Below are 14,306 nucleotides of genomic sequence, written 5' to 3'. Positions count from 1 at the left end.
TTTGAAATATGTAGTTATCAAATTTTCTTAAATTTTTCTGTTTGTTTATTGTTTATAAGTTTCAATTCAAACAGGATTGCGGCTGATCCAAGAACCACAAACATGTCACATTTATTTTCATTCCACACTTTTCCTTACGATTCCCTTGATGGAATGTAGCTCTATTACATTTTGCACTGAAAGTTTTATTTTTATATGCCAAATAAAAAATAATGTGATGAAACTGTGACTCATTATCTGGAATTGTCGCGCCATCTGACAAAAGGACTGCAATTGCTTAAACAAGTTTGCTTATTGCGTTTTCTTATTTATTATCCTTTTGGTCACATTCCACTGTGTTTCACTCTTCTTTGGTAACATATAAGTGAAAACTGGAATTAAATCTAAAGTGGTTATTTAACATAATTTTAATTATAAAGTAGGTCCAAAAATCAAATTTTATAGTCGAACTCCTTGTGGTTTATGTGCGGTCGTGAGTTGTTCCCAGTCTTATGGAAATAACAGATTGAAAGTTTGTTTCAAAATGTTAGTTTTGTTCGTTTAAAGAAAAAATCTGCTCGGCTGTCGAACAGTTTATGGTATTCATGGTTCTATTCATTTTAAGGTAGGGAATCCTATACAAATGTATTTTGAATTCTAGACAGGTTCATGGTTCTGTAAAAGTCGTTTCATTTTTCTTATGTAACACGACCAGCAAGACGGTTTTTGCTGAACTTGGTAATAGTTTTTTGCCTTTTTTGAATTATCTATTTAATTTATAAGTTACAGTGCGAGCGTTTCATAACAAGCTAACAAAAAGGTTATAATTACTATCAAAACTATGATTCGTAGCACTTAAGATGAATAGGTACAAGTAATTTGATCAACGATCTCAAGAACGCGTTAGATGAAAGATTTTTTTAATTCATTTCTAACATGAATAGACATTACTTCTCGATTTTACTGCCCGCTCCGGTTATAAATTTTATTGCGAAACGAACCTTTCTAAGTTCGCAGATGCCGATAGTTGAAGTTTCAGCATAACGATCAAATTTCACATTTTTCAGGTTTTGTTTCGTCTCTATTGTTCTCTGCAGATGTATATTGGTGCTTTTTTCGGTCGTTCGTTCTTTATTTTTTGTACGTGCGTTCTATAGACTTGTAAGGTCTATAAAAACTTGTTTCCAATTCAGCTTAACAACCATAACTTTCATTTTCTACAGCCATAATGTTGAGGAATATGAAAGTTTATTAACCCTTGACATCGTGCATTACAATTTCAAGACTTTACTCCTCTTCCGTTGGTTGATTTGAATTTTTATGATAATGTGAAATCCAATAAAACCACTGAATATTCAATAAACCCGCCACGCTCGCGAGTGGGAATGTTGGAAATCAGAATTGAGAGGTGAAAAAGTAAAGGGGGTTTATACAAAGACATTTATTATTCAGTAAATTTTCGGTATTCGTATAATTATCTTATAATATAAACAACTATTTCTATGTACAATGCAACATGGTACAAGGATTACGTACACCATTATTCCTCGGTATTCATAAAATTTACCTTCAGTAAACACATCCTCGTAACAAACCAAAGTAACAATTTAACTCTATCACATAATATAATGTACACCAAATTTGTACACTGACACAAAAATGGTGCATCATGAAGAGCAATACATTCAAAACAGAAACAACGTAGAAAAAGAGAACGAAGAGAAAGAGCAATGACAAATATAATAAAAAAACGACCACCTGCTTGGCTTACCGCGAAATTCGTTTCTTGTAAAGAATTTTGATTTGTCGTTTGACGGAAACAAGTGCCTACGTAAGCGTGCACTGAGCATGAGAGTGAATTAGTAAAATCTAATCGCTAATCAACATGGCGTAAACTATGACAAGTGAAAGTTGACGGCATGTTTGGACGTACCACAGGAGGGGTGCATTGCCGCTTAACTTAGTGCCTTGATCCAAAGATGGCCTACTCTACTTTTTTTGTTTTTGCTATTCATTGACTAAAGATGGTGTTCTAGAGCTCACAGCATTCACTATAAACGCAGAACTGATTCAACTAAACCATGCTCTATGAATTAGGCCTAGATCCTGTATTTCCTACGATTTTCGCTGATCGCAACGAAAATGTATCTTAAAAACGAAATAAATGCGTCTACGAACCGCTAATAATCTCTACTTTTGCCCCTTGGCACGATTTTGTTCCCCTGCCAAGCTGCAGCGCCCCCTATACCATGAGGACATGGTTAATAAGACACGATCCGACACGATTCAGTCTTAAATCTTGTTCGTTTTGTTGCGTGAGACACGTGGCGCAGAGGAACGGGCTCTACTTGATGGCGCTTAGTGAGTGTGGGGTGCTGGACAACACAAAATTACATATACTATAGAAAAACAATCGAAAGTGTGCCAAGGCAACGGCGATCCCAGCCTTGTAAAACTCAGTCCGCTGTGTAACAGCCCCTATTAATTTTGTTTTGTTCATGACCAGACGCTAGTCTTGGTTTTTATTAATTGAGCACCATGGAAGGAATGGATCTGTGTAAAAATTTTAAATTTTTGTCTGCTGCATGTTGACGCTGTTGTTCAACAAAGGTCATGATTTAACGTTGAGGCGTTGTTGTACAGCAGTGCAACAGAGGCGTGGCTTGAAGCATTTACGATGAAGGAATAGATGACCTAAGGGTCATTGCTTGAAGAAGGTTCCTGAGAGAGGTAGTTTCGACAATCCTCATTTTATTCCGGAATACTGCTCTTGGTACAAGTGTACACCTTCCACACTGAAGATTGAAGCATCTAAAAAACAACATTATTCACCAGTCATAGAAAACAAACTTTCTCACCGTGGGGCAGTTCTAGCAGCTTTTTAGGCAATTCTTTAAAATACGGGTGCACCATTGCGTCGTCGGCCCCTAACCGATTCTGGGGGTCGAGCTGAAGAAGTGACGTCGCCATGGCCTCGCCGTGGACCACGTCGTGCAACCTCGGCCAACACAGCCCTAATTTTCTAGGTCTATACTGTCCTATTTTATGGAGTTTGTATCCCGGCAGCCGCGTCACGCCGGGCCAGTCTTCTTCTGTCGGAGTTCCTAATACCTACAACAAGAAAATTTAATGAAACAAAGTTCTACTGTATTGAAGTTTGCTCAACGTCACGCAGCTTATCCAAGCTAATAATGCATACTAATTCGTGACGCAAATTATGTAGTTAAAAGAGATGTGTGCCGAATGAATAAACACTCAATTGATGTGCTGATACGAATTTGTAACGCACCAGAGCCGGCTCCAATATAGTGGGCCCTTGGGGCAATCTTTTTAAAATTACTACAAATTGAGTTCTAAAGTAACAGCGACCAATAAACGCTACTAACGGTCTTCTTAATCCCATGTTCTACCCTCCTCACCTTAAATATTTTATCTAGTTGATCGTACGTGTCCCGGACTCCAGGAAATATAGCCATCCCAGTGATCATCTCGACAAATATACACCCCACACCCCACATGTCCAACGAGGTAGAATATTCCGTGCTGCCTAACAAAACATCAGGCGGCCTATACCATAAAGTAACGACTTCATGCGAATACGTGTGACTCGGGACAGACTTCGCTCTTGCTAAACCGAAATCGGCGAGTTTTAACTCTCCAATTTCGCTAATGAGCAAATTTTGTGGCTTGACGTCTCGATGTAACACCCTGCGTTTGTGACAGTATGATAGGCCCCTCAACAGTTGGAAGAGAAACAGTCGGACGTTGCGAGGATCCAGACCGCCGCAGTGTCGCTCAAGATACTGTGACAGGTCAGTGTGCTGGAAAAGGTCGATTAAAGGCTAACGACTGATGATTGACTATTGTCTACTTACGACATATTCAAAAACAAACGTGAGAGTCTCTCTCGTGTGGACGATGTCGTGCAAAGTGACTATATTGGCATGTTTCAGTTCTTTAAGAAGTGAGGCTTCCCGAATCGCCGTAAACGGAGCACCTTCGTCTTCTTGTAGTCTAATCTCTTTCAAAGCTACGACTTGGTTTTGTAAACTGCAAAAGAGAATTACTTATAGAAACCCTTCAGATTAAGTTTGAAACTCACTTGCTAAATCCTTTGTACACGGTTGCATAAGAACCTTCACCTAATTGTTCTAGTTTGATGTAGGCTTCCGACTTTCCGAACGGTGAGTCCCCCTGAAACAAAAGACGTACATCATGTAGACTCCGACTGTTATTACAGCAACTCATGAACCACTTGTTCCACCCCAAGTCTTAATCCTAATCGCGAATTTCTGTTTCGATTCCATTAAAAAGGGCTTAACCAGCAACGAGGGAACCCAAAAGAGCATCTCAGCCATTACAATTATTTACGTGACTCGGTTAAAACCAACAAGGCGATACTCATCTTAATTGTGAGGCGTTTAAATGTTTTTTCTGGGCTTAATTGGTCTAGGAGGAATGTATTACATAGTCTTGTAATTGGTAGGGGCATTAGCCTGATGTTCAGCTACCGTTGTAAGCGCTTAGAGAGTTAAGGTGGAAGTACATGAATTGACAAAAGTTACAACGTTTTGCCACTTCGAAACGTTACTTTCCGCCTGTACTAGCACCTTAATCATTTTGAGTTTCTTTGGTGAAAAACGCTTCGCGTGCGCCTGTTTTAACCACTAGTTGTTCATTTTTCTCGCTGACACTCAACAGGAAGTTGTTTGTGTTGTGTAATAATAATACAAACGATCGTTCATCGCATTCAAATTAAACATGTATTCATTTCCGGTTCACTGCCACGGCCGATCTCCATAACCTTGGCTGGTAATCACAATTCCAATATCCCAACCTTGATTTAATCAACCCTTGAATAATATAACAAACTCACCCCAAAAGCGGAATACCTCTTCGTTCGGCGGTGATCGGAGCCTTGATTGAGTAGAACTTCTGATTTAGGTCTGGGGGGTTTCTTCGGTCTTAGTATCACTTTGGTCTCCTCCCGAATGTCGTCGTCGAGGAGTTTGCTGTCGGACGACACGGAAAGTTGTCGTTTTACCCTCTCGTGACCGGCCACATTGTACAATTCTGAAAGAGAAGAAAAATCCCCCATCAGAATCAGTTCACCCTCTTCACGAGGAAAATATCTATAAGCTAAGAGGGTTTGTCAGGCGCTCTTAAAAGCCTTTCAACTTTTAACGTCGTGTGCGACTATTATGACGATGGGGGTGGGCGAAATCCGTGTAAAGCGACAGGGGAAAGGCTGTAACGAAGAGTTTAAAAATGAGAGAGAAATAAAAGAATTATGCCCTTTAGGCGATTTTGTAGCACGTATGGTGCTCACTTCACGCATGTAGTTTATTCCAGTGGGATAAAAATTTTGAATTATCTCTGAATTTTTGCAATAAAAACCCGAGAAATTTTAGGGATGAGACCACCATAACTGTTATTATTATGGCATGCCCTCATTTCGCATTAAATTTTCTTGGCCCTTTTTCCCTGCCGAGGGGTTCATTTCTCCCTTCGGTCCTCTTTTCTAATTGGTCTTGTTATTTCCTTCTTTTAATACGGTGCATCGATGCAGAAAAAGGCCTCTTTTACGTATTCAAATCTCGAGTAGAGTTGCTTTGGTTGCGCTTTAGGGTTGTAGACTCGTCGACTCCGAATAATTAATTTTATCCTTTCGGGATTTTTATCGGCGGCTCCAGAAGACGTCAAGTGAACGAAAGCTCGTCGAGAATGCGAGAAAAAAGCCGATTCCGACATCTGCGGCTTCGTTTACCACAGTCACAGTTGAAGAATTCGATATTTGTGACGTGGACGATTGCCTCGTTAAGTTCCTGCGTGGATTTTCACGGGATATTGCAGTTTTATAATGCGCGAGGAATTACGACTTTGGGAATCTAAAGAATTCTTTTGATGTGTGGACTGTTTAAAAATTTTAATTGGGAACAATCGTGTTAAGATGACTTCATTACAGATGCCGTTTGATGACAACTAACTTATTTTCTTGGCTTAGACAAAGGACTTCATTAAATCTTTGATTTCGGAGCGTTGCGTTGTGGTGACGACGGCGTTCATTAATTCGTCATCTGATCTATTAGTGTAATTATTAACTCCGTCATGTTCTTGGGAATAAATTAAACATGTCACGATTCCAACATACAGAAACGACTTGACACCCACTGAGGCTATTATGGGAGAATGTTGTATTTTTTTCAACAACGAAAGCGGCAAGATGAAAAAACAGCTTCAAACAACAAAATTAAGCAATTAGGCTGCCGGAATTCTTGCGGTGATGGTCATGAAAATTCAATGATCGTCTCGCTAAGTCGACGCGTATATGAACTTTATGTGCGCTGTAAATACCATTCTATTCTAGTTCTAACATTATTACCAATAAGACATCGTTTGAAACACAGGTCATGTTCCTTTAGGTTATCTTTGTAATGTATGTTGGTACAACTGTTAAATTCAGACCGGAGAATATGAAAATTTTATGAGAACACGAAAAGCATGTACTTGTCGACTATTATTTACTGGATTAATATTAATCGACCACGTTAATAAGTACTTCACGTGCAACTTTTTTATTTACATTTGATTGCATGTTTATGAAGCAACAATGGAGAATTTATGAAGAAAAAACGTGTTATGTTTTGCACCTTTCACCATAAAATTGATTTGATTAAATTAAAGAAAAAGAAAACACAAAGAAGAAGTAACAAATTAGAAATTATTATCAACAGGGTCATGGAAATGGGATAGCAAATCGATAAATGAAAAAACAGTAACAATGAAAGTCATGCCTGGAAAAACGTTTGTTTTCTTTATGAGAAGAAATAACAGAATAACACGAAATAAGACAATTCAAGAATCTGAAAACTGAAATCGGATAAAAAGGTGTCAGGTAATGTGTTTCACTTTCCAGGGCCGATTTTTTGTTGTAAAAAAGCTGCGGACTTTCCAATCGGATGGAAGTTTTTATATCCTCGGAAACCGGGATTAAAACCTTTCATGGTTTCCTGGGTTTTCAAAGCAGATTAACTCTTTAATACATGATGTTTTCCGCAAAAAATCTAACCGAAATCTGCACTCCCCATTGCGGCTCTAATAAAAACTCTTTCGTTTCTTCCCGCGAAGACCATTGTGTACCGATATTGATTAACAGCCTTCGCAGACAGTTGCCCATAATGAAAAATCAATGTCCGTATTGGCGCTTTATCCCCATGCGGTTCTCTTCGGAGATTAGTTGCACATTGTAACGGTCAAATTGGAACAAATCCGGGGAAAATACGAGAGTGTGTGGTAAATAAAGAATCTCTTTTCACCAGAGGCCAGATTTACGGTGTCAAAACTCGACCTGAAGCCCCAATGATTGATAACAAGACAATTGTAACGGTACAAAGAGGCGTATTTCCACACTAACCTTTAGAATTTCCGAAAGTCATAGAATATTTTTACATAATTTCCCGAGATCTGCATAAGAAACCAATCAAATCGGAATCATTCGATTGTGGTTTTCGGAAACCTCAATTTCTTGCCTAACGCGGCTTCCTATTCCGAAGTTTGATAATTAATAGTTCCGAGTAGATATTAGAATAGGTTTGAAATGCCAGTGGCGTGGCTGTCACGAGCTGTGGGAATGTCAATGTTCAAGTTTTGGGCTGAATTTATATGAAAATTACCATCATGTTTGGTGAGGAGTTCCATTATCCAAGGAGTAACTACTGAGATATGAAATGATTTAAGCGACAATTCGGTATTTCTGTGGGATGTAAATGGCGACAGTACGCAATAAAGATGCAAAATTCTGAAATATGTAAATGTGGTCCTATAAAGCTTCCGATGCTTTTAAAGTGTATCAAGTATCTATTTGCCGAACTAGGGACGTTATGATGAGCTTTTGAAGTAAATTGGTTAGATGTTAACAGCGCTTCAGAAACGTTATGTTTTTATTCGTTTTTAATGCGAGACGGAGCGATATTGCCCATTCAACTTTCCAATTTTTGTTTCAATATTCATAAAGTGGAGTCGAGATAAGCTAGCTTTAATTTTACAAAAAATCTAATTAGTTTAATATTACATGGCTCAAATAACAATTATACAGCGTCGTTACTGGGAAACTAGTTGTAATCCGAAAGCTTATTTAGAGTTTGATGATTTATGACTTGTATATAAGCAACACATTAGAGAAGATAACCAAGCTTAGAAGAAAATTAGATTTTAATCTAAAATATGTCTGTGAACATAATCGCAACTTGTGGAGAAAGACTAATAAAAAAACACTCCGGTTTCCTTTCGCCACATTCGTAAAAATTAATTAAAAAACTATTTAAACATTCATGTATGTAACCACATGCACCAGTTTAAGATAATAACACCCCTTTTCCTTCGTGCGCTGATTCGACTAATTGAGCATCTGATAAGATCTCGAATTTACGTTTTCGTTTTTTCCGTCACGCGAAAAAAGTTTCGACAACATCGTACAACAATCATGAATTAACAAAGATATGACTTCTTTCAACAAAACGGAGAAAATCAATAGGCAATTTTGATTGGTTGCCTACAAAGTCCCGGGACGCGACAATGCGTGGGTAGATCAGCAATGTTTGCGTTACTTTTAAAGAGTGCGTTTGCTTATCAGATGTGATGGAAGAGTGTCAATAAGGCCGGATGTTGATGAATGAATGGGGGGACTTTATCAGATGACAATAACGTCATTCTGAAATTTTTACGCGATGGCGAGACGTAAAAATTGGGGGTATTATGATTGGAATATTTATGTTTGTAGTGTTGGCTTTAAATCTCTTTAATTCGTTTATAATGGGTTGACTTGAAGTGAAAAAGCTAAAAATAAAACATTCGAAACACTTAAAAGAAGCTAAAAGTGTCTAACAAGTTGAATACTCGTTTTAATAAACTAATCATAACAAAAATCAATACTACAGCAAGAAAACTTTAGAACTATAATTTATCTATTATTTTTCGACGGCAAAGGGAAAATCTTTATGACAGGCAGGGGCCCTGCAATTTTGCTTCTTAGCGCGATTTTGGTTTCCACTTCTTACATTTATAAATTTTCTTTTATTTGAAAGTGGAAGACGTTTAGAACACAAAAAGAAAGCATGAACTCAGCAACCAGAACTTTATATTTCCCATTAAAAGAATTTCCTATACCCAAATCTAACGTTCTAGATGTTAAAGAATTACGACCAACCTAAAACAAATACAAGAAAAATAAAACTAGAATCCAATCTTTGCGTTTAAAAATAACGTCTATATCACAAGTTTGTTGATCTCTCATCATATTTGTGTGGTTATATGATTAATGACCGGCAACTATAATATCTACAAATATCATTTGTCAACTGTGATAAATTATTAATGACACGAAAAATTAATAAACATTTGTTCCGTTAATGGCAAGCTTCCACGAACTCCGAGTAAAATTGATGTAACCTCATTAGATATTCTTCAAAATAGTCCGTTATTTTCGCACTATAAAGGCGTAATACTGGTATATTATTGTAATTAAAGCAATAATTTATCAGGACTGGTTCGTTGTAGTTAATGAAAGTACAAACAATGAAGGTCTCGGTAATAATTTGCGGTCTATTGTCTTGCCCGGTTGTTCAGCCATATTATTTAGACAAAGTGCCCGCAAATAACTAAATTATAATTACAGAATTTGAGGTAGGTCGGCACTTTCAACAATAGAAAAAGAGAATAAATCACCAGCAACAAAAAACTGTGTATTTAAGAATGTAATATTGTTCCGTTCCTCGTATCTAATATTTCTTTAGTGTAATACTCCGAGAGAAGAATAGAAATTACAAAAATTATTCTCTTCCGCTTTACTCTTTAAATTTCCATTGTGTTTTTATCACAGCTACGTGTGCATCTCCGCATGAATATTTAAAGAACATCCCAATTAAAAACTCTCGATTCTACTTTTAATTCCAATTCTAGAACAACCCTCTCCAAATTAAAACGCGATGCGCATACAAGACGATTACGAAATTAAAATTTTAAATTTTGTAGTCGAAGGAAAAATCACGAAACAAGCTGCGACTTAATAACTTCAAAATGTTAAGGAAATGGGGCACTTCGAGAGGGTGAAACTGCATCGTTCTTTACATTCATATTTAACTTTATTGCTTTAGGGATGTTTCTCATTTCGACGAGAAATTGGAGGAGTTCATTTTGGTGGAGGCGCCGGGCGAATTAAATAGATAAATAACTTCATTATTTAAAACTAGTACAGATATAACGATGGCTTCACAAGCTGTTTAAAAATATTTTTGTCTTCACGTTTAAAGGATAACATAATAGTAGAATGTAATATGATTTTAGATTATGATAACTGTAATTTCCCCCTGATTCCCCCAACATAAACAAAATCTATGTGTTTACGATGTATTAATAATGTAATAACTTTCGGTTTTCATGTTTCCAATTCCATTTTAACTTTTTGCGCTTGCACCAAATTAAAATTCAAACCGCAAAAAAGCTCACTATTTAAAAATTCGACCAACATGACAGAATTTAAATTGCCGACTGTCAATTATAAAGTTCGCAGAATCACAAACCCGCATTACCACAAACACGAACTTTGTTGAATTACAACATTTACAAGCTTTTGCGTAGGAAGAAATAAAACGATTTTTTCAACATCAAAATCAACCAAATTAACACAGCGTTGCGATTCGTTAAAATTAGATTCGGAACACTTGAAATTCAGCACCAGGTTAATTTTAGGAATATTTAATTTATTTATAACCGTTTTAGCAGATAATACAGCCGGAGTCAAGTTCAACGTAAACACGGATTTTATCTGTTTGCTGTATTCATTTGATATTTTGTTGTTTTATTGTTTAATGAAAGTGCGCAGATACTTGCCTTACATTATGCTGAAAAGTCCATTTCGTGTTTGTAAATAATTATAATTAAGCAGAATGGTACACATCGTGCTCGTTGGAGAAAATTTAATATTTTGATTGCATTATGTTTGTTTTGTACCCGGTGAATCTGCTTTGTGCTTTCAAAAATCTAAAAATTTAATTAAAAGCTTCGTTCACATTATTACGTTCGGTTGTGCCATCGGAAACAAAGATGGAAATCGCGTGAGCAAACAGATGGAAATTGTTTGACAATATTTATACTTTTCGGTTTGTTTGTGGTTTTTGTTACGCGGTTTGTTGATGGAGAAAAGTGAGGTCTACCAGAAAATTCAAAGCGTACAAAAATGAGGAACTTGTGATCACTGCGTCATTGTGTGCTGTGGCTAGACATTTAGAATTTCGCCGTCAAAGTATTTATTTAACATTTCACACCCTGTTGGACGTCGAAGAGTCAATTTACGTCATCTGCGCCATCCTTTAGCCTTTGTATGCACGTAATATATTCACTAAAATCTGAATCTACCGAGAAATAACCTTATCTGAACTCCCAGAATGATCGGTGCAAAAAAACGTCAAAAGATTCAATTCTTCGACCCCACTGAACAGGATCAAAACATTTCAGAACTTCGTTATGTAAGATATCTCCGATCCTATTCTGTTAGTTTTTACTCTTTCCGTCGATACCGCCTAGATCTAGGTCGAGAGCTTTTCAGTCGAACAGCAGCTGATTCTACCGTAAAACACACAGAAAATCGTATAAATTGGAAAGAAAGACGTCGACGAACAATAACCTCGCCCTGTGGATGTTGAACTTCTCTGTTTGCTCATCTTTTTCTCGTATTTCGCGCCGTTTTAGACCGGGAGCAGCGCCCCCACGATCCCGGTTTTACACCCACTTCCAGCTTCATTAAACTACCAATAAATACTAAATTTCAGGTCATATAAACACGGCATTAATTAGCGACGGAGACGACAGATGAGTGAATAACGGGCCAGGAACAACGCCCTTATGACCTCACAACAAGACAACACCTACGCAAACGCAAAATCCGATTTATGGCGACGTTTATTGCCTGCGTTTATCCGGAAAGGTATTAGAGAAACGATATGCAGAACTATAACGTGACGGATAATTTATTCTGTGGTTTCAGCGATTTTTCATTGTGGGAAATCTGAATTCATGGAGTATCTGTTCAAAACAAAATTGAATCCATCGTAGTTATTTTTACTTTGCATGCGTAAAACCGCTAATGTATGAGTCAAAACACCCTGTGACCTAATAACCGGCGTCATCCGGTCTATTCCACCTCCGGTGAGTCACCTGGCGGCGGTTACTATCGCCTCGCAAAAACCGCCGTGATTAATTAAGTTGACGTTACCGCTATTGTTTCCTGTGTTGCGTTTATAATAAACCCTTCATGGCGGTTTCGAATTAAGCGGACAACGTCATTAGTTCGGAATTAGTCCTGTGTGTGCGATACGGTGGTGCCACCGCCAAAATAAATTAAATTGGCTGTAAACCAGGACATGGAGAGTAAACGAGCTCGTTCGGTTTAACGAGAAGACACTTACCGTATCTAATATCACCTTTACCAGCAGGTATGTTGCCGTTGGGCTCCAAACGGTCTAGGAACTCGTCGCTGTAGCCGTTGTAGGGGAGCTTGCCGTGATTGTGATCTTCGGAGTCTTCCTTCGACACAGCTGGAAAAAAGATGATTATTAAAAATTGATTCAACGGAACGGTTTTTCTGCTGAATTTTCCCAGCATTAAATTAACCGGACTCCAATTTACCGCCACCGGAACGCATTAGTCTTCATTCTAAATGTATGCGACACTTTATGCGCAAACTTTGCGTTCTCCGACAATCCTATTGTGTCCTAGCAATTCAACTTGTACATCATAACACAACTAGTCTTCCGTAGCCCAACTTCTTAGACTTTTATCAAATCTTACCAACACAATTGTCTTTTAATGAGAGTTTATGAACACTAAAAATTTGACTTTTATACTCTCGTTTTATGTGGGGGATCTAAAAATTTTCGTCAAGAATTTGATTTACGACTGCGATCGCAAATATGAAGATAAAACTTTGAAAGTCAGTAAAACCGAAATTTGGAAATAAATTTGTTATTCATGTGGATCTCATCCACAATAATTAAAGAAAATTTCTTAAAGACTTGAAGCTCCTTGAATTGACTTTCTTGAGCCAATTTTAGTTTTCGCTCGCTTGAAGCAATAATGAAGTAAATTTAAAATGTCCGCACTTTTTGAAATTAACTCGTTATCACAGTTTCCTAAAAGTTTGAAGCTTTTAATGTTAAGCTTATTGACGAACTTTTAAGCAGCTTTAAGCAAGTCTAGCTTCTACATTTGATTGTATTTTTATCTGGCAAAATATTGTATTATTAGACAATGACACGACACAATAATGTACCGTCGTTTTTTAACGTTGATGTTTTATGATACGTTGCAAAATTTTGCGTTTTATTTTCGTACAAATTGTGCACGTATTGACATAAAAATACGAAAAAATATTTCACAACAGTTTGCAATGTATTTAAAAAATCAACGTTCATTGCACCGTTGTTACCAAATCGTAGATTCGCCAATTTTCTATTCTCGAAATGAACAATAAAAAATAAAGTTGATACGACAATTGAAATACCAAAACAAAACAGAAATTACCTCAAAATGACAACAACAAGCTTTTGAAAATCTGTCATAGCCATACAATTCCCACTTTTCATCCAATTCACAAAGTTTCATCCAATAATTTACCTTTCATGTTTCAATTTACCACCACGTCACATTCTGAAAAATTAATCATGCGAACTCCCTCCCATGAATGATTAACGACATAATCCCCCAGGATTAACCACAAAAACACAGACCCCACCACAATTTATCTCCTGAGACATCTTAAAACAAAATATCCCACAACTAGAGGCATAAAGCCAAAACTTTGTGTAGAAACTTGTAAAAGTAAAAAGATCAGACGATATCATCCCAAATCACTATTAGTCCTCTCAAAGGAACTTTACACGAGAGACATTCATCTCTAATGAGTACAATTAGTGTTGACGAGGAGGAAACTAAAGTACGTAGTGTTAATGCAAACAATGCGAAAAGAACAAAAAGGGGCCATCGCGAGATGGGCTGTAATGGAACGATGCGAAAGCGAGAGAAATATTGTCAAGTGTCTTTGTATAGTTTGTATAGTGTGCCTCTATAAAGGTTCAAAGTTAGATAATAAGAAAGTATCTATAAATATCTAGTCAACGATCGCAGTTCCCAGGTTTCCTCTCTTTTTATTTACGTAGCCATTAGACGCAAAAAAATGAGTGTAATTTGTGTCATAGCTTCCATAAAAGATCTGATAAATTACTTGTGGTTCTTTTCTACATGCGTCGCTCAACGATCAGCTTTCGACAATAGCC

At 37.2% G+C, this 14,306-nt stretch overlaps 1 protein-coding gene across 2 annotated transcripts in view; it reads right to left on the bottom strand.

Annotated features, from left to right (window-relative positions):
- Positions 1 to 1,767: 1,767 nt before the first annotated feature.
- The window catches only part of Eip63E (cyclin dependent kinase Eip63E), a 53,231-nt gene continuing 40,692 nt past the window's right edge, over positions 1,768 to 14,306 (bottom strand). The window contains exons 3-9 of one of the 2 annotated variants that reach the window (XM_088050766.1): positions 12,441 to 12,569; positions 4,856 to 5,052; positions 4,082 to 4,173; positions 3,855 to 4,029; positions 3,399 to 3,800; positions 2,838 to 3,090; positions 1,768 to 2,790 (exon numbers count right to left, since the gene is read on the bottom strand). In XM_088050766.1, the coding sequence (XP_087906892.1) occupies positions 2,726 to 2,790; positions 2,838 to 3,090; positions 3,399 to 3,800; positions 3,855 to 4,029; positions 4,082 to 4,173; positions 4,856 to 5,052; positions 12,441 to 12,569 (1,313 nt within the window). In that variant the 3' untranslated portion in view covers positions 1,768 to 2,725. The remainder of the gene's footprint in view (positions 2,791 to 2,837; positions 3,091 to 3,398; positions 3,801 to 3,854; positions 4,030 to 4,081; positions 4,174 to 4,855; positions 5,053 to 12,440; positions 12,570 to 14,306) is intronic. The other variant, XM_088050767.1, reaches the window with a different exon arrangement.

This window comes from Gnatocerus cornutus, chromosome 2 (assembly GCF_029298725.1).
Source record: "Gnatocerus cornutus isolate USDA-ARS CGAHR chromosome 2, icGnaCorn1.1, whole genome shotgun sequence".
Lineage (NCBI taxonomy): Eukaryota > Metazoa > Arthropoda > Insecta > Coleoptera > Tenebrionidae > Gnatocerus > Gnatocerus cornutus.
This window is presented reverse-complemented; position numbering and strand designations above follow the sequence as displayed.